Raw genomic sequence first — 20,101 nt, forward strand, 5'->3', positions numbered from 1 at the left:
AAAAGCCATTAACACATAATGTTATTCTTGTAATGTTGGGAAGCTATGATACATATTAGAATACAAATGCTCACCAAATGGATATCTGGCAATCATCTTCTCAGAGTAGGTAGGCCCAGAGACGCCAAACCTGTTTTCAGCACGAACACGGAAGCTGTACTCTTTGCCAGGTGTCAGTTTGGTCATTCTGAAGCTCGTCTTTGTGCAAGATGTAGAAACGGTGATCCAATCACCCTGGCTAACATCACACTTCTCTACAATGTAGTTGGTGATGTTGCTACCACCATCCTCCTGTGGCGAGTTCCAGAGCAGTGTGCACGCATCCATGTCCAGTTCAGTGATCTCCAAAGGAGCTTCAGGGGGTCCAGGGATGTCTGAGACACAGACAGCACACATGTTGATAATGGAAGGCAGGGCAAAGCACTGCTGATGTGTTTACAAGAACCAGCGGTGTAAAAAGTCTCCGTTCTAACTTACCCATGACAATGACTTTGAGGATCTGATTAATCTTGGCAGTACTGTTCTCAGCTGACAGGCTGTAGTAACCACTATCCTTTCTTGTTACATTCTTTATAATAAGTGAGGTAGTTGTCAGCGTCTTTACAATGGACAGGCGATCAGAGGTTAGCACATCCTCATTGCCCTGCTTCCACTTGCAGACAGGAGCAGGTTTACCTGCCACAATAGCCTCAATCGTCATCTTGGATCCAGCTCTGACTGTCACAATGTCAGGCATGATTATCTTCGGAGCCACTGAGAGGAAGACAAAATATCAATAGTTACTTCTGTATTTCATGATGATTTAAACTTTTTGATTGACCTACATAAATGACAGTGTCTCAGTTACTATTATCCATACTAGTATGAGGAAATTTTTAAACTTGTCTACTCACTGAGCTGCTCCTTAACTTCAAACATTCCCTCAGCCTCTCGAGCCAAACTGACTCCCACTGAGTTCCTAGCAGCCACTCTGAACTTATACTTCTTTCCTTCTTTCAGACCAACTACCACGATAGTCAGGTCTTTGACCACAGAATATGGTGTCCATTTGTCCTCAGGTGCACCCTCCTCCTGGTAATCCACCACATAACCATTGATTTTGGCACCTCCATCCCTGAGTGGTTTTAGCCAGCCCAGTGTAGCACTATTCTTGGTGATCTCTAACACGTCCATCTTCTTTGGAGGGTCTGGCTCACCTGAATCCAAAACAAAGCAGGGATTAGGAACAATTAACAAAACAGACTAAATTCAGAGTCAGAAGAACACGGAACTTACTGATTGGGTCAACAGCCAAGTAGGACCTGGGTGAGTCCTGAGGAACTCCAATGCCATACTTGTTGCAGGCCATGACTCTGAAGTAATACTCAATGCCAGGTGTAAGGTTGGTGACCTTAAAGCTAGTCTTCTTCAGGTCCTCTGTGCACTTGGTCCAGGTCTTCCTATCAACCTCTCGTTTCTCCACAACGTAATTGAGGATGGGGCAGCCTCCGTCATTCTCTGGTGGCAACCAGGAGAGTTGAGCTGTTGTTTTGGTGATGTCAGTGGCATCCAGGCTGCCAACCGGACCAGGTGTGTCTGTGGACAAAATTTTTTAAATCAAAGACATGACAGCCTCCTCATTAGTGACCAGTCTTTTTAAACGGGTTTAAAAGTTATTAAAAGAAAATACACCATTTGACATTCGTTTTTTGTTTCTCACCAAGGACTTTGACACGGACAAATATTGCTTTCTCTCCAGCTGAGTTGGACAGAGTGAGTGAATATTTTCCAGAATCCTCTCTGGTGCTCTCAGGGATAACAAGGAAGGACATGGTGTCAACCTGGTCCACGTGACCTCGGCGGATTACATTGTCCACACCCAACCGCTTCCACGTAACCTTGGGGGCAGGCCTTCCTCTGATCACGGCGAAAAGCCTTATAGGACAACCAGCCCTCACAGAAAGGCCTTTCCTCAGACTGGCATCCAGCTCAATTTCTGGAGCCTCTGTTTTACATGAAAAACAAATGAATGTTTAGTGTCATCAGCTTTTGGAAAATTTACAAGACTACTGTACTATAAAACATTTATTGAGGCACAGAATCTGATGACTTCTTACCCAGGATCTCCTTGGGAGACACTGCCTCCTTCAAATAAGCATGGCGTCCCCAGCCCACCTGGTTTTGGGCTGACACCTTGAACTCATACTCCTGCTTTTCATCAAGCTGGCCAATAGTAAATTCTGTGAGCACCAGTGGTCCATGAGTATCAATTCTCTTCCAGCCCACTGTGGGATTCTCAGGGTCCGCCTCACTTTTCAGCCTCATGTCCAAGCTATAGCCAATAATGGGGGCGCCACCGTCATAGACAGGTTTAGACCAGGACAGAGTGATAGAGGTTTTTGTGCTGTCGGCCACCTTCAGGGCTGCAGGGGGACCAGGTGGCTCTGTAGGTGGAGACAGTGAAACAAAACTTATTATGAATGCAGAAATAAAAGACGAAGCTTGTCAAATCTTAAACCCCATTGTCTGGCATTTTACATGTTCTTCAGCTCTACCACAAAAAAACAAAACAAAACAACCCCCCCACTTGAACTTCTTAATAGTAAAGTTGTGACAGCAAACTCACCAATAGGATCTTTGGCTGCAACTGGTCTGCAGGGTTTACTGGGATCTCCCAGACCGACATCATTCTCAGCTCTCACTCTGAACTGGTACTCATGGTTTGGAATCAGGTTGGTTACTTTCATGCGTCTCTCAGAGATTGGGCTCTTAGTGCAGGGCACCCAGCGCACTGCCCTCTTCTCCTTCCTTTCAAGGATGTAACCAGTGATTGACTTTCCTCCATCATTCTCAGGAGGAGCCCAGACCACAGTCATCTCATCTTTGCTCACCTTTAATCACAACCAATTATTATAGCTATGTTAATTACTATGTTATAAAAGCTTGAAGATGTTGAAATGTTTTCCACGAGACACAATTTGAAATAAAACCGAGTAGAGAGTATACAAAAATTTACCTTGGTGACTTCAGGGGCATCAGGGGGTCCAGGTTTGTTGAACTGAGTCTTGACAGTTATAGGCTTACTGTCCATGGCAGGGCCAGTTCCCATCTTGTTTTCTGCCCGCACTCTGAATATGTATTCATTGCCCTCCACCAAACGAGTGACGTTGCAGTATGGTGTGACCACAGAGGCTGAATATGTGGACCAAACCATCCTCCTGGTTTCACATTTCTCTAGAATGTAGCTGTCCACCTCACAACCTCCATCATCCTCTGGAGCATCCCAAACCACTCTGCACTTGTCAGCTCCAATGCCAGTAATCCTCAGGTCTCTCACTGGGCCGGGAACGTCCAGGACATTAACATTGGCATATGCTGTGAAAGTCCCACCCGAGTTGGTGGCAGTGATAATGTATTTTCCTGTGTCACTACGCTTGGACTTAGTCATCAGAAATTTTGAGTAGTCTGGGCCAGTTTCATAGCTTATTCTGGGATTGTCTCCAGTAGCCTTATCTTTCATCCATTTAACCTCAGGCTGGGGCTTTCCTCTCAGAGCAGCCTCCATCCTGACTGACTCTCCAGCTTTTACTGTCAGTGTTCCAGCCAACTTCAGGTCAATGACAGGCTTCTGGATCTCCTCCCTCACCAGAATATCTGCAAGTTTTACCCAGGCACTCTCACCTCCTTCACTGACAGTCTGCACTCTGGATAACAAATTGTAAAAATAAAGGTAAATAAAGGTAGATAGCTGGATAACCCTTACAGAACACAATTTCTGATCAGATAAACACCCAACAAAACAATCAGTAATTACAAATTAGAAATGAAGTAACCTACCTGAAGGTGTACGTCTGATTTTCCACACATTTATCAGCCAAAAAGAAGGTGTCTGTGAGAGTAGTGGTGTTGAGTTTTTCCCACTCCTCCGCATCTTTAGTTTTACACTCCAGGTTGTAGGAGAGATGGGGGCTTCCACCATCATAGTCAGGCTTCCGCCACCTCAAATTGACATAGTTCTTACCAATGTCAATTGCTCTGAAGTTCTCAGGCTCGCCGGGCTTGTCAATAGGGTCCATGGCCAATGTAGGAGTTTTGATCTCCACGGAGGGTCCTGGTCCTATTTTGTTCTCAGCACAGACACGGAACAGGTACTCATGGCCTTCCATCAGCTTTGCCTTGATCTTACGATTAGTGCAGTGGGAAGAGATCATAGACCACATGCTAATACTAGGCTCTCTGCACTCCACAATGTAGTTGGTGATCTCGGATCCACCATTGTCCTTAGGGCTCTCCCAGTTGATCATGCATGAGCCCTTAGTGACATAGGTCACATTCAGATTCTGGCAGTGGCTGGGTCGGTCTAGAACATTAACTGTGATTGTGCGGGAAGCCTCACCACCTTCATTTGAAGCTTTCAGAATATATTTGCCATGGTCATTCCTTGTAGCTTCCTTGATCTTTAGGTGGACTAAAGGAAGATTCTGCAGGATGGTAACACGTTTGCTGTTCTCTAGAATAGTCTCTTCTTTTGACCAAAAAACTTCAGGATCAGGGCGAGCCTTGATGTAACCAATGATGTTGATGTTGTGTCCAACACGCACAGTAACACAATCTCGACAAGTGGCCTCCATCTCAATCTCTGGAGGTATAAGAATATCCTGAGCAGTGACTGATTCTGGGATTTCTCTTGGCTCCCCGTCTCCAATCATGTTTGAAGCAAAGACTCTGAATCTATAGGTCACACCCTCTTCCAGACCCTTCACCCTGTAGGCACACTGCTTGATCAAGTCATCCAGGTTGACTTTTTTCCATTCTTCAGCGCTAGCTTTCTTCATCTCCACAGTGTAACCAAGGATTGGGCTGCCTCCATCTTTGGTAGGTTTGGTCCACACCAGGTCAGCAGTGGCCATGCTGTAATCTTTAACTTTAGGATTGACAGGGGGACTCGGGACAGTGATGGGCCTGCAGGGCTTGCAGGGGTCGGAGACTGGGGAGGGGCCACTAAATCCAGCAATATTTTCAGCAAACACTCTGAACTCATACTCGCTGCCCTCGTAGAGGCCCAGGACTCGGTACCTCAGGTCCTTGCAAGGTGTCTTGTTGACACGGATCCACTTTCCTCCCTTGTGTCTGCGCTCAATGATGTAGCCAGTGATCTGACTGCCACCATCAGTTAGGGGCATAGTCCAGCCAAGTGTAACAGCATCCTCTGAGGTATCATAGGATTGTGGCTTACCAGGTGCACTAGGGGGCATGAATGAGTGCTCAGCAACAGTGGGCTTGCTCTCCAGAGGAGCACCAATGCCCATCTTGTTCTCAGCACGAATGCGGACTACATATTCTACTCCTTTCTGAAGGCGAGCGATCCGGAGCTGCGTTGCAAGACTACCAGAACTCACACCTCCCCATGTCTCTTTGTTGGACTCTCTTTTCTCCACAATGTAATTGGTTATAGGGCTCCCACCATCATCTTTAGGAGGACGCCATTCAATTGTCATGGAATCTGGCATGACCTCCAATATGTTGACAGGTCCAATCGGAGCAGCTGGAACATCGAGTACAGTGACATTTAAGGCCACCGTCTTGGTTCCTGCTGGGTTGGACACAGTGAGCAGGTAGGTTCCAGTGTGGTTTCTGGTGCACTCATTAATGCTGAGAATAGTGGAGAAATTATCAGTGTCAATCTTAATGTTGCCCTGGCTGGTGATCTCCTCTCCTTCGATGGACCACTTGGCAGTTGGGACAGGGATTCCTCTCATTATAGCTGGCAGTCTGATGGTAGTCCCGGCCTTCACAATGATGCCTTCAGTGAGTTTAACATCAACTTCAACAATTGGGGGCACTGTGCAAAAAGAGGTCACCTCACATTACTAGACTCATATGAAACAAATATGAAACAAAGTTAAATTATTCAAACTTTACCAGTTTACCAGCCTTATCAACAGTTTCTTTTTTTCATTAAGATCATCTGCCTCCTCTAATTCTAAGTACTCACTCGAGACACTATCATGGAACACACATCTGCACCACAATTCCTACACTATTAAGTAAATATCTAATTTCAGGTGAAAACAAACAACTGGAACACTAATTTCATGCTATTAGTTATATGTGAAATCCAATAGGGGTCATGCAAATACTGTCTTCTGCCCTACCTAGTTTCTCCTGGCAGAGGATAGGCACTGTGGTATCAGGTCTGCTGAGGCCAATGGCATTCTCAGCCCTCACTCTGAAGCGGTAGGTTTTTCCTTCCTCCAGACCAGTCACATGACTCTCAGGGATGCTGACAGTTTTCCATTCATACCACTCTTTCTCTCCCTCTTCCTGGTACTCAACCAGAAAGCCTATGATTTCACTTCCTCCATTGCGATCAGGCCAGTTCCATGCTAACCATACCTCAGTCTTGTCCACATCAACATGATGCAGGTCTTTGGGAGGACCAGGAGGGACTGGAGGGATGAAAGCAAAATGAGAGCGATTCAGGCTTCAACTACTCACTCTTTGTGCAACACAGTTTTCTTTGGTGCTTAAGGAAATTTATTTTTAGTATCCCAGAAAGTTGATTCTGTTCATAATCTGGGAATAGCATCGCCAGAAAACCCTACGCCAGGTAAGATTTTGGATGATTAAACAAGCATCTGTGGAATTTTCCAACACCAAAATAATATAGATGAATTTGAAGGATAAATAGTCACTGTGTTGTTACTCACAGAGTGGGTTCATTGCCTTGATGGCCTTTGGTGTCTCGACATATTCGCTGCGGCCGAACTGGTTTTCAGCGGCAACTCTAAACGAGTAGGACGTGCCCTCCATCAGGTGCTTCAACATCATACTGCGTTTCTTTGATGTAGAGCAGACAGGGACCCACTGAGTGGAAGCTGTGTCTTTCTTCTCTACCACAAAGTTAGTGATGCGAGTACCACCATTATCCTCTGGATCTTTCCAGGACAGGTAGGCAGAGTCACTCCTGACATCAGACACACGGAGGTGCTGTACAGGACCAGGTTTGTCTGAAGAAACATACAAAGAACATCACTAAAGTCTGATCCTTCATTAGGGGAAGACACAAAAATGAAACTGACTTTGTATCACAGGGGTGATGGCTCACAAAAATAAAATGTGCTTAATCACAGTCACTTTTTCAAAATTAAAAACCACACAGACGATTCAGCTCCAGATGTGTCCCTTCAAACCACCACTGAATTTTAGTTAATAATCCAATTCTACAAATAATTCCGTACTTACCAAGAACTAGCACAGTGCAGGTGACAGTCTTGGTTCCTGCTGGATTCTCCACAGTTAGGGTGTAATCTCCACAGTCACCACGATGGCAGAACCTCATCTCCAGCTTGGTGCCTGTCTGGTTGGTTTCGATATCTGCCCGAGGGGGAACTTCTGCGTCATTCTTCTTCCAGGTGACAGTGGGAAATGGGACACCTTTGATGCCGGCTATCAGAGCAATATGAGTGCCAGCCATGGCTTTAATTTCTCGGGTCATTCCGGCATCCAGAATCAACTCTGGAGGCTCTGAAAGATGTAGAAGAAGGAAGTGAGAGAATTAATGACTACAAACACTATAGTACCTCAACACACATATGTAGCATTATGTAGCATTCTATGATACTGAAATAACAACTCACCAAGTCTGTCCTGTACTCTAATCGGCTCAGTAAGGTTGGCTGGGTTGGACTCCCCAGCAGCGTTGACAGCCATGACTCTGAAGCGGTACAAAACACCATCTTCCAAGTTGATAACCTTAAACTTGGTTTCTTTGCAGGAGTCTGGAGTCTGGTTCACCTGTTGTCCAAATTGACAAAATTCAGTGAAATAAAAAAGAAAGAAAGAAAGAAAGAAAGAACATTAGAATTGAAATGAAGAAATTAAAAGGTTAAATGTAGTTGTAGGGGTGGTCTACATGTTATATCTCTCGCCTCAATGGCTCAAGGTAACTTCCTCACCTTGAGCCATTCCTCCTTTCCAGCTGCCTGGAACTCCAGCAAGTATCCAAAGATTTTTCCTCTGCCAGTGTCGGTGGGTGGCTCCCATGACAGGGTAACTGACTCTTTGGTAAAGTCGATAGCCTTTAGATTCACTGGCGGACTAGGTTTCACTAGGGAAAAGAAGAAGGAATATTCTTGTGCTGCATTTACATCCACTAATAATAACATGGAGTGTAATTGTAAGAGAACAACTCACCAATGGGATCTTTGGCAAAGACCGGTTTAGATGGTGGGCTTGGGTCTCCAGCTCCCACTTCATTCTCAGCACTGACCCTGAACTCATACTCGCAGCCTTTCAGGAGGTCGGTCACCCAATACTCCACCTTAGGATGGATTCTTTCTGTGTTGCAGCGAACCCACCTGAGAAGAGAAACATAAAGGCTGATGTCTTGATGCATGTCAGCTAAGTAAATTCCAGAAAGTTGATTTTGTTCATCTTGACGATGCGTTTTCAGTTGGAGAAATATTTCCTTGCTCATCAACGTGACTTCTTGGATGAGTTTCTCCCACTGAAAACGCTGAAATCGAATGGAATGAAATGAAAATTCAGATGAAGTCTAACAATTTGTTTGTAAGAATGCATTTATATAAATATAAATAACATAAATTTTTTTAACTTGAGGAATAAAGGAAGCCAGAGTACTCAGAAAAAAACAACAACACATGGTTTGCATGAGAACATGCAAACTCCACATAGAAAGACAAGGCAGGCAAATAAACTCAAACCTGGGTCCTTCTTGCTCTGGGGTGACAGAGCTAACTACCACACTGCTGTGTTGCAACAGGTTTAATCTCAGTTTTCTAAAAAAGTTTGATTTATTAGGCATTGGGCTGACTGTGGCATCAGAGTTTGTGAGGCCACACACACACTGGAAGAAAGAGTTTGACATAGCTCCCACAGACTGGTGCCCACCACACAAGACCAGTGGTAAAACATTACACACTCACAGAGCAGTAGTTACATTATCAGCAACTAAAACAAATAACTTTAACAACTAGCTGAAATGTGCTGTTAATAATTCATAAGCGTGTTACAAGTCTGGATTGTGTACTTTGACATGCCAGTCATGGCTGTGTAAGTACACGAAAAAGCAATTAGAAGAAAAGCCTACAAACATTGCCTGGGCCCTAAATTATTAGTGTTATATGTATTTATGAACCTGTTGGCCATGGTCTCCTTCCTCTCCACAATGTAGCCTGTGATTGGTTTCCCTCCATCAGCAGGTGGCTCCCAGCTGATTAGGGCAGAGTCATGGTAAACTTCCTTCACCAGAGGCTGCTTGGGAGCATCTGGTGTCTCTGTAATAGACACAATGAAATGCAATTACATGCTGTTTTTACTTTATAAACACAAAAGCGGATTGCTTGCTGGCTTTGTGTGTCGTTCTCTGTGAATATCACTTACTGAAAATGTCTCTAGCTTTAGTCTCTGTAGACAGAAGAGGGTCACTGATGCCATAGATGTTTTGAGCCATTATACGAATGATGTACTCCCGGCCCTCGATTAGCTTTGGCACCTGAAAGGATATTAGTAATCAAAGCCTTTGTACTATTGTCTTGATAACAAAAGAATAAAAAAACAGAATGGTAAAAATTCAGGCATTTCAAACAAACTTTTTTATCAAAGATTTTCACAGGATCTTCTTACATATAAGGTGCATACTAAAAGTCTGGCCCAGATTTGCACTTCTCGTCACTGTTTCCAACATTTTCTGTGCTTAAAATATCTCTACTCACTCTGCAGGTGGTTCTGGTACAGGATGAGGTGACAGGCATCCATAGGTCTCTGTTGGTATCTCTCTTCTCAATGATGTAGTTGGAGACAGCACAGCCTCCGTCATCCAGAGGCGGCTTCCAGGTGATTACCATGTAATTCCTGTAGACTTCGTTGAACTCTACGGGTCCCTCTGGTGGCTGAGGACGGTCTGACAGGAAAATAATTTACAGCGATCAGCAACATGAAAATCTTCATTTATTTTCACGCCTTGGCTTATAAAAGGTTATAATACTGGGATACTCAAATGTAACATTTATTACACATTTAAACAGTTACTTGTTCAACATGCTAAGTAAAGGAAAATATCTAAAGTCTAAAGCATTAGTATTTCTGCAGTATAGAAACATTCTGTTTCAGAGTAATTCTAAAAAACAAGTTCAAGCCTTTTTTACTTCTAGGCTCAGTTACTGTAGTTATCAGGTTGTTCTAAGTTCCCCCAAAAGCCTTCGCTTGATCCAAAATAATGCAGCAAAAGAAACGAGAAAAGAAAACTAGAAAAAGAGGCTATAATGTTCTCATATTAGCTTCTCATCAGTGGCTCCCTGTTAACCCCAGAATCAAATAAAAAACTTTCCTCCTTATATACAAGTTCTCGAAAAAACCAGGCCTCTTCTTATCTTGAATATGTTGCACATTGCCCAAACAGTACGTCACCCTCAGATTGCTTATTTTTGTTTCCTATAGTATTTAAAAAGAGAGAGCCTTTCAGGCCCCTCATATGTGGATCTGTCACTCATTTTTCCTGATAATATACCATAAATCTCTCTTATGGTCCATATTGCAGCTCCAGTATACTTACTACTCTAATTTTCTGTCTGATTTTGATGTGTTGTGTATCCAAGTAGTCTAAAAAATCTTGACTTTTTCCAGACTACACGCGGCCATTCGGTCTTAAATGCTAAGACCAGAGCGTTCTCACTCCCGAGGCGTAACATGTCGACGTTTTGTCACGTCCCGCGGCGTTCCTGAGGAACGCGAAAGGAGACCTTCGGCGTTCTTATGGTACGCGGCGGGTTATGGCTGGAATCCGGTGCAATGACGCTCGCCCGGTAGTAGACGTTCCAGCCCTGTATTCCAGCCCTAAACCTAACCTTATCCCTAGCCCTGACCATAACCTTATTCCTGACCTTAACCAGGACTTTAATGATGTTAAATAGCGTGTTTCTAAGCGATTTGAAGAAAAAGAGCGAACATGTGTAGGTTCAGTCCAGACGGTTCTCATATTTCCTCTTTTTCCGAGGTCGTCATTTAGGAACGTGGTGGGTAGCCGAAAACGTAATATGGTGACGATTTGTCACCTAGCGTAAAATGTTACGCTTTGGGAGTGAGAACGGGTTGCTCAGACAGACAGAGGCACTGTTTTAAGTGCCTTTTCTGAATTTTAGTTTTTAAACCTCTGATTTGATTTTGAGTCATGTACAAGCAGCTGATCACTCATCTCGATACATCCATTAACATATCCTTCATTTCTGGTGTTAGGTGTTGGTTCGGATCAATGCTACTTTTGTGTTGTGTTAGTTCCACAGCTGGTCAGGTCATTAGCTCTTTGCTGCGACTCACCGACCACAGTGATGGTGCAGATTCCCGAGCGAGTGCCAGCAGCATTCTCCACGCTGACACAATAGCGGCCGCTGTGTTCTCTCTTGGCCTTGCTGATGTTGAGGCTGAGGTGGTGGGTGGTGCTGTGGAGGCTGATTTCCTCATCTGCCTTCAGGTCCTCATCATTCTTTGCCCAGGTGATAGCAGGGGCCGGTTTGCCACTGTAGCGTCCCGACAGCATGCAGGTGTCTCCCACCTTTACCATGAGCTTTTCCCTGAAGTCCAGGTCCAGAGTCGGTGGCTCTGCAGGGGTAACAGTTCAGCTAGTTATTATATCAGCTGAAAATCTTCCCCTAGATCATTTTCTCTGATTTAAAAGACCATTTCCACACCTACAACAGTTATAATGGCACATTTTGTCACATTTTCTTACTTCATATCAAATTATTTAATCCTGTTTATTGTATTTCCACAACAACCACGAAGATCAAGTTCCAGTCCATGTGTGTTGAAAATCATACAACAGATGCATTGAAGCCTTTAAAAATAACTTAAAATAAAAATATATTTACAGTTATTCTGTATGAACAAACATAGGCAACAGGAATGTTCACACATACTGTAGCTTAAACCCCACAATCTGTACACATGAAGGTGGGGTTCAAAAATGAGTGAATGTCATCAGTTCAGTATCTAACCATATTTGGACTTCCCTTCTTTTGCTCAAATACGACCTAGAAGAACCTGACCTAAAAATGTATTTTTACACATGAATATGACCTTTTGAATAAAATGTCATAATTTTGTCTTTTCACATTATTTGGAGAAGCAGGGTTAACACAAGACTTCCACACACACTATGGTGAGACTCTGCCATTTAGATATTTGTATTAAATTTTCTCATAATTAGCAAATAACATATTGGCCAAAAGTATGTTTAGTGAGATTAAGGTAACCGTGATCTTTGACAATCAGAATCTAATCAGTTTATCCGTGAGACCAGGAAAACTCAAGTTATCTCCATTATCAGAATAGAACGGCTGAATAAAAACATACAAGCTCTGGCCTTTGCTGACAACTGAAGCATTAAAACATCTCTTTATGCCATTACATGGCAAAACACTGACAAACCTCGAATTACATCCCAAAACCAACTTGCTGAAACAACTGTTATACCTCATAAGCAATGTTGAATCATAGTTACCATCCTTGGTTTTCACATTGGTGAGTCACTAGTTTTTATGATAAAATTAATGTTGTCATGTTGTGTCACTTACCAAGTTCATCCTTGCACTGCACAGGTTTGGTGGCAAAAGATGGTTTGCCTTGTCCCACCTGGTTGACAGCTGAGACTCTGAACTCATGGCTTGAGCCTTCCTTCAGCCCAGTTAGTGTGAACCGTCTGTCCATCAGCTTGTCCTCTCCGCCTACTCTCACAAAGCTGTCATGGCCTATCATTCGGGACTCAAGGACATAGCTGGTCACATCTGCACCACCATCATATTTGGGTGGTCTCCAGGTGACGGAGATGGAGTCTTTGGTAATAGCTGTGATGATTAGATCCTCAGGACGCTCTGGGACAGCTGCAGAAGATACAAACACAGAGTGACAGCAGTTTTTTTTTGTTCTACCCAAATGACTGTCAAAGGGTTTCGTGCCTCACAAGCGGTTGTTGTTGTTTTCCTGTAGATATTCTGCACAAATTGTGAGGAGTTGACTTGTAAAAAAGATTTACTTCCAGGTTATAATTAACATTCAAATTATTGAAAGTATATAATTGAAAAACTATTTTTGCGCTTCCATAGATTTAAAACAAATTTGTAATAATTAATTGATGAATTAATTAATTTTTAAAACGACATAAAATCAGCGTCTTCTAGATTTCATGCCTAATAGTTGCAACTTTGAAATGAGGATTTAAGAAAAAACTTTGTATATAACAATTCAGTAATAACTCCTATTATGTTTTTTCTAGTTTGGTGATTACCCTTAAAATTGTAAAGAAGTTACAACTAAAATGTTAAATAAGGGACTCTTTTCCTTTCAGGTTACTACATGTTGGACTTACAGATGGGATCTTTGATGAGAACCATCTTGTCGGTCTCAACGAAAGGTCCCATGCCTATGATGTTCTCAGCTGCAATCCTGAAGAAGTAGCCCTTGCCATCGATGAGTCCTTGTACTACAGCATTGTTTCTTGTCACTGTGTAAGATACAGAGGTCCAACCCATGCGGTCTGACTCTCTCTTCTCAATAATATAGTTGGTAATGGCTGAGCCGCCATCATCCTCAGGGGAGTACCAGGTCAGCTTGCAGGAGTCATTGGTCAGGTTCTCTCCAGCGAAGGGAAGACCAACTGGTCCAGGAACGTCTGTAGAGATAAGGACGGAGTCAGACTCTGCACATAAAGCTTCCATATTCTACTTGGATACGCGGTTAAGAAAGTGGATGGGACAGCTCTTTATGCATCAGCATGTTCAAATTGTTTGAGGTGAATGTGATTACCCACCCAGGACCTCAACAATGACCGCCTTCTTCCTCTCTCCGCCCTCGTTCTTTGCACTTAGTGTATAAATGCCCTGGTGTTGGCGTCTGCAGTTCTTAATGACCAGTGAATTAGAGATGCCTGTCGTCTCCACCACGGCCTCTTTGGGCACCTCACTGTCATCCCGGCACCAAGTGATCTGTGGGGCAGGTTTGCCGGACACGTAGGCGATAATGCGGATGGTGCCACCGGCATGGACTACGATTTTCTCCTTCACTGAGGCGTCAAGATCCATCTCAGGAGGAACTGCACGAGACGGGGACAATTTTTACGTTTGTGTTATTAACAAAAAATATTGCTTTGCCAGATGTTAAAGTTGGATCTGTATCTTACTTGTTCTGTCTTTGACCTCAATTAGCTCAGACACTAATCCAGGGTCTCCTACTCCAGCAGCATTCACAGCTCGGACTCTGAAGCGGTACAGACCACCTTCCTTAAGGCCAGCCACCACAAATTTAGTTCCTCTGATCTCAGTGTCCTTTGCCTGGGCAGAGGCGAAATGCAAATTAACGTTCATTTAATCATGTTAAAAACACTACATACTGGATCTTCATTGGCTTTGTGGAGATGTCTCAAATCCTGAAGTCAACATTACAACATTAAAGATGAGTTCAGAGCAACTGATGTCACTCTGTAAAGTAAAGATGTGGGTGGCTGTAGCTCAGGTGGCAGAGCAGGTCAGCCACTAATCAGAAGGTCGGTGGTTCGATCCCAGGCTGCATCCTGGCTGCATGCCAAATATCCTTGGGCAAGATACTAACCCCATGTTTGCCTACTGGTGGTGGTCAGAGGGCCCGGTGGCGCCTGTGTCCGGCAGCCTCGCCTCTGTCAGTGTGCCCCAGGGCAGCTGTGGCTACAATGTAGCTTGCCATCGCCAGTGTGTGAATGAATGGGTGAATGACTGAATGTAGTGTAAAGCGCTTTGGGGTCCTATGGACTAGAAAAGCGCTATACAAATGCAGGCCATTTACCATTTACATATATACACAGATTACATTATTTTACTGCATCATTACAACCATAGTGCTCTATCTCTTCATAGATTTAATGCATTGGTGTCTTATGTTAGTCTTTTCCTCTTTCTCTCTCGCTCTACCGCCCTCGCTCTCTCCTGCGCAACTAGGTTAATTGGGAACCCTCCTGCATATTGATTGCAGGGTGCCGTCAGCCCGTATAAAGCTAAGCCGGTGTTTTTCTGGATCGTTCCTCCCGTGCGTTTGGCGCAAAGCAGCAGTAAATGCTGGCACACCGCGACGGATTGATCAGCAAGCGAGTAGATCATATGACAGCTACAGGTAGTGATGGTGAGATGAACTGAAGCTTCCATCCAACCGGTCGACTCATGGTTCGAAGCATTGTGATGCTTCATTTGCTCTACTGCGCCATCAAGTGGACGATTCAAGTGAAACGGGCTCTGTGATTATAATGATGTGATGTGTAAACCTCTAAACTGAATAAATTGTTTTCATGGTTATTTATCCTGAATATTGTCTCAGTATCTCTGATACAAAAGAGAAAGTGGAAACTATCAGGACAGAGTCTTGGTATGACTGTGTAACTGTTAGCCTCAGACACTCAGTCAATAGTATAATTCAGATCATAGATCAGTACATTTACATATTTTTATAACCATAAAAAGGAAGCTGACACTTTCGAGACTTTATCTAAGGTGTGAGCATCACAGCAGATGCCTTTGTGTCAACGTAGCTGAGGCTAAAACAGAAAAACGATTTTACAAAAATATTCTGCAGTAGATCAAAAAAGAAGGAATAAAACTATTAATCAATAAATGAACATTACCTGATGCTGCTGAACTGAAGCAGAGCAAATTACAGAGGTTTTATTAGAGACACAGCTGAGCGTTTTGCAATTTTGCATAATGTTAAAAAGTTTACATTTGTTCAGAAGCCTATTGAACGGCAGAAATTAGGTTTTCTTTTCGGAAGTAAGTAGTAGTAAGTGGGAAATCAGCTGTGTTTTGCTGCCCATTTTATTTTGAACCTGGACAATTACCACCAGCACGAGTTGTAGTTTGACTCGTGGGGCGCAAGCCTTCCAGTTTGGTGTGTGTGTGTCTTTTATTAAAGTAATCACAGTTGGTTTTAGTTTTTATGATCTGTAGCGAGCCTGACGCTCAGTGTCCTTTTATTCTTTTAACGTATTGCTCTGTGTTGTATTTCAGTGGACGGAGGACGTGCCAGTGGCCCTGGGACCTCAGGTGGGGGGTCGTTTTCACACTTTCTTTTGTACAGCACCGGGTGGGCTGTAGTGATTTTCTTTTTGTGTGATTTTCTTTTGGGTCCACGGCTGCTGGTAAGTCCAAGTTCCATGATTGTTTTATTTTTAACTTGAGGACACTGTCAACAACGACGCTACCTTTTGCTTTCTAATATTTTATTTATTTTAACCGTAAATAAAACTGTATTAATATTGGAGCCAACCTGCCTCGGTGTGCATCCTCGAATCTGTGCGGCCTCTTTTTATTCCTTTTATCTATTTTTCTTAAATGTATATTTCCTGGGGGTGAAATTCCCCTAGGTGGCGTTGTCATTTTTCGATTTCTTTTATAACCCCGCCGAACACCTGGTCACAATCTGTTTCTCTTTTTACCTTCTCCCAGGCCTCTTCAGTTTCTGTTTCCTTCTCCTCTTCAGCTACACTCAGGAGTAGCCTCCTCTGAGCTTTCTTCTCCTCTTCCTCCTTGTTCACCTCCTTGAACTCCACAATGTAGCCTGTGACTTTTGACCCTCCGTCCACCAGAGGCGGTATCCACTCGAGCTCAACTGTAGACTTTGTCCAGTCTGTTACCTTTGGAGTGGGCGGTCCAGGAGGCTCTGCATGCACAAATTGAAATACTGTAAAGCTCCAGTTTCTGCTAAATCACAAATGTGATTAGAAGCATACACAATGGTAAAACATGTTTCAGCACCAACACAATTTGCTGTCTGGAGTTTGACATTTCATTTGGGATCATTTATTTTAGTTTTGCTCGAGAATCATTTAACAGGATCTAATCTCTGTTGCAATGTTGCTGCTAACATGCTTTAACACAATAATAACTTCTGTCTTACTGATGGGGTCTCTGCAGAGTATGGGGTCAGAAGGTATACTGGGCAGTCCACAGCCAGCAGCATTGACAGCAATGACCCTGAACTGGTATAGGGCCCCTTCCAGTAGCCCAGTGACATCCCAGTTGTTGCCCAGTGGCAGTGCCCTAATGGGCTCACGGTTGACACGGATCCAGCGCTTGGCAGTGGTCTCCTTCTTCTCAATGATGTAGCCAGTGACGGGGGACCCGCCATCGTACTTGGGTTCTTCCCAGTTGACAGTCATTGACTCCAGACAGACTTCGGTCACAGTGGGCTTCTCACACTGACCGGGGACAGCTGCAAGAGGACAGGGCTGTTATCCACGATCCACCCATAATCAATACATCATTTGTCTATGAATTACCAGACAGACAGATCAGAATCCTCTAGAGCTGTGGGTGTTAGTGACACAGTGTAATATGTAATATTGTCTATGTTTGGCCTGTTAAAGGCCAATTTCTTTTTTTAATATATCCTGATATATAAAACCATAGAACTGACAGTAGTTTTTTTAATATTAGAAAATGATGACGGTAAGTTATGCAGTAAGTGGACCGTAAATAAATAATTTAACATGTAATAGATAATATTAACAAAGTGTAATACAAGTTATTTGTCCTCATTTGTGTAATGAGGGTGAAGACGTGATGGTCTAAACTCACTGAAGAGATTTCTGGCCTTCTCTGGATCACTGACCAGTGGTGGGCCTACTCCAAACTTGTTTTGAGCCATGACTCTGAACTCATACTCATGGTTCTCGGTCAGCCGGGTTACCACATAGGTACACTCTTTGGGATCATTGGAGACATGGACCCACGATTTCCTGTTCTCCTCACGCTTCTCAACCACGTAGTTGGTGATCTTAGATCCACCGTCATCGATGGGAGGGTTCCAGGCGAGGCCTATTCTTTCTGCAAACACCTCCGTGAACTTGACTGGTCCGACTGGGGGACCGGGAGGCCCTACATAGGGAGGGAGGCTGAGTCATATATGTATATCTGAAGAGACCTGGAAATCACTTCAACCAGTGATCAAACCTGCTATCACCTGATAATTAAACTGCTACGAGACTTTTAACCTTGATTTGAGAACATCACACAATTTGAATAAACTGAGTCTCTGTTTCAAAATACAAGTGGACAAAATGACATTCTCATTCTCTCTGAAGATTGCTGTTTTTAATTGAACATTACAAACTTTTTTAGACAAAGAACTTTGGATACTGCAAAGGCTTTGAGTCGGGCATAGCGCTGTTGATTTGAAGGTGACACAGCGCTCTGCCAGGCCAAGCGTCTGGTAATGAAACTTGTACTGCTGTTGCCTTTAAATTAAATTATCCGATGAGAAATATGGTTTGCTGTGATTCAGCTTTGTTGAGAAATAAAATCCAAATATTTTTTAAGATTTGAAAAGACACATGTAACATCTTTAGGTTGAATTTCTTACCAAACACTGAGAGCTTGATGCCCTTGCAAACAGTGCCCAGACTATTAGTGGCGGTCAGGCTGTAGAGTGAGCTGTCATGCCTGCTGGCTTGCTGTATTAGAAGGGTGCACTTATCCTGGGTTACTAGTTTGTTGATGTGTTGGTCATACTGAATGGCAGACTTCTCCTCAGGTTTGTCCAGACTGGCTTTGTGCCAAACGAGGCTGGGGAACGGACAGCCGCTAACTTTTGCGACAATGCTGATGTCACAGCCCTCCTCTCCCTCCATAGCCTCACGTAGTTCAATAGTGGGCGGACCTGCAGAGAGATGATCCGTTTGTTATGATCGACAAAACAAACTGTTTGTTAATCACCATCATAAAGTTAACTGAATGCAACATTCTCAGGCACCCACAGATGTTCGTGAAACAGCCCCTATGAATATTTGACTGAAAAAACAAACGTGCTGGTCAAATAGAGTGGAATATGAGTAGCCTGTCATTGGCTGAAGAGGCTGTTGCTCACATGTCTGATCCTTGATGACCATGGGTCCAATGGTGGCAGAGGGTCGGCTGGGTCCAGCAGCATTTACAGCTTTTACTCTGAACTCATATTCTCCTCCCTGTAGATTAACAAGACAGTCAACACAAAGTTTGGGTAAAATTCCAGTAGAAATTCCCAAATCACTGTGGAAAGTGGGCTGAAAGCTCAGGTTTTATCCTCTCCTGTTATTTTTTGTTGTTAGTTTTTTTTGTAAAAAATATAGATGTCCTTCAGAAGCAACTCTCTCTGCAGGATACATTTTGGCTTAATTCTCAAATTTTGTGTTGGAGAAATACAAGTTAAAATGACAGTAACATCGCAAAGAGATAGAGTGGGTTAAAGATTATGCACTAAATATTAATCATCTTAAAAAACTTTAAAGTAAAAGAAGCAATCTTTATTGCATTATATCTTAATGCATCCTTGATCATCCAGCTAAGGAAATCCCAAAAAGCTGATTCTGTTCATCTGGAGGTAACGTTTTCAGTGGGAGAAGAGTTTTGCCAAAAATTGGTCCACCCCAAGGATCGGGTCCCCCGACACAAACAGAGTAACATAGTGTACGCTGTTACGTGCCAGGAGGAATGCCAGGATTTATACATCAGGGAAAACAAACAACCTCTGGCTAAGACAGGGGTGGGCAATTCCAGGCCGGTGTCCCTGGAGGTTTTAGATGTGTCCTTGAACCAACACAGCTGATTTAAATGGCTAAATTAGCTCTTCAACATGTCCTGAAGTTCTCCAGAGGCCTGGTAACGAGCTAATCATGTGATTCAGGTGTGTTGACCCAAGGTGAGATCTAAAACCTGCAGGACACCGGCCCTTGGGGCCTGGAATTGCCCACCCCTGGGCTAAGTGGATGGCACAACACAGAAGAGCCACCTCGTCAGGCCAGGACTCTGCAGTCTATTTACACCTACAGGCCAGTGGACACTCTTTCAAGGATGAGGATGTAACATCCTGGACAGGGAGGGACGCTGGTTTGAGGGCGGAGTCAAGGAGGCCATTTACGTGAAAAGGGAAAGACCATCTCTGAATCGAGGAGGGGGCCTAAGGGTACATCTGTCACCATCTTACAATGCTGTGATTGCAGCCATTCCCCAACTCTCTGTGAATGGGACTCATGGCCATTGATCAGTGGTCATGAGAATTTGCATATTAATGATCTTGAAACTGACCATTTTTCACTGGTGGTGCTTGTTTC

At 43.6% G+C, this 20,101-nt stretch overlaps 1 protein-coding gene across 1 annotated transcript in view; it reads right to left on the bottom strand.

Moving 5' to 3' along the window:
- The window catches only part of ttn.2 (titin, tandem duplicate 2), a 228,147-nt gene that overhangs the window by 55,034 nt on the left and 153,012 nt on the right, over nt 1-20,101 (bottom strand). Inside the window, exons 166-193 of the mRNA XM_080290745.1 lie at nt 18,880-18,976; nt 18,376-18,672; nt 17,592-17,891; nt 16,912-17,226; nt 16,451-16,674; nt 14,174-14,324; nt 13,805-14,086; nt 13,364-13,666; nt 12,573-12,878; nt 11,317-11,598; nt 9,717-9,904; nt 9,385-9,496; nt 9,140-9,278; nt 8,176-8,339; nt 7,938-8,089; nt 7,620-7,776; nt 7,225-7,506; nt 6,690-6,989; nt 6,135-6,428; nt 3,817-5,821; nt 2,996-3,683; nt 2,606-2,870; nt 2,097-2,423; nt 1,700-1,984; nt 1,276-1,575; nt 894-1,196; nt 478-753; nt 75-374 (exon numbers count right to left, since the gene is read on the bottom strand). Coding sequence (XP_080146871.1) covers nt 75-374; nt 478-753; nt 894-1,196; nt 1,276-1,575; nt 1,700-1,984; nt 2,097-2,423; nt 2,606-2,870; nt 2,996-3,683; nt 3,817-5,821; nt 6,135-6,428; nt 6,690-6,989; nt 7,225-7,506; nt 7,620-7,776; nt 7,938-8,089; nt 8,176-8,339; nt 9,140-9,278; nt 9,385-9,496; nt 9,717-9,904; nt 11,317-11,598; nt 12,573-12,878; nt 13,364-13,666; nt 13,805-14,086; nt 14,174-14,324; nt 16,451-16,674; nt 16,912-17,226; nt 17,592-17,891; nt 18,376-18,672; nt 18,880-18,976 — 9,094 coding nt within the window. The remainder of the gene's footprint in view (nt 1-74; nt 375-477; nt 754-893; nt 1,197-1,275; nt 1,576-1,699; nt 1,985-2,096; nt 2,424-2,605; nt 2,871-2,995; nt 3,684-3,816; nt 5,822-6,134; nt 6,429-6,689; nt 6,990-7,224; nt 7,507-7,619; nt 7,777-7,937; nt 8,090-8,175; nt 8,340-9,139; nt 9,279-9,384; nt 9,497-9,716; nt 9,905-11,316; nt 11,599-12,572; nt 12,879-13,363; nt 13,667-13,804; nt 14,087-14,173; nt 14,325-16,450; nt 16,675-16,911; nt 17,227-17,591; nt 17,892-18,375; nt 18,673-18,879; nt 18,977-20,101) is intronic.

This window comes from Astatotilapia calliptera, chromosome 16, assembly GCF_964374335.1.
Source record: "Astatotilapia calliptera chromosome 16, fAstCal68.1, whole genome shotgun sequence".
NCBI classification, from domain to species: Eukaryota; Metazoa; Chordata; class Actinopteri; order Cichliformes; family Cichlidae; genus Astatotilapia; species Astatotilapia calliptera.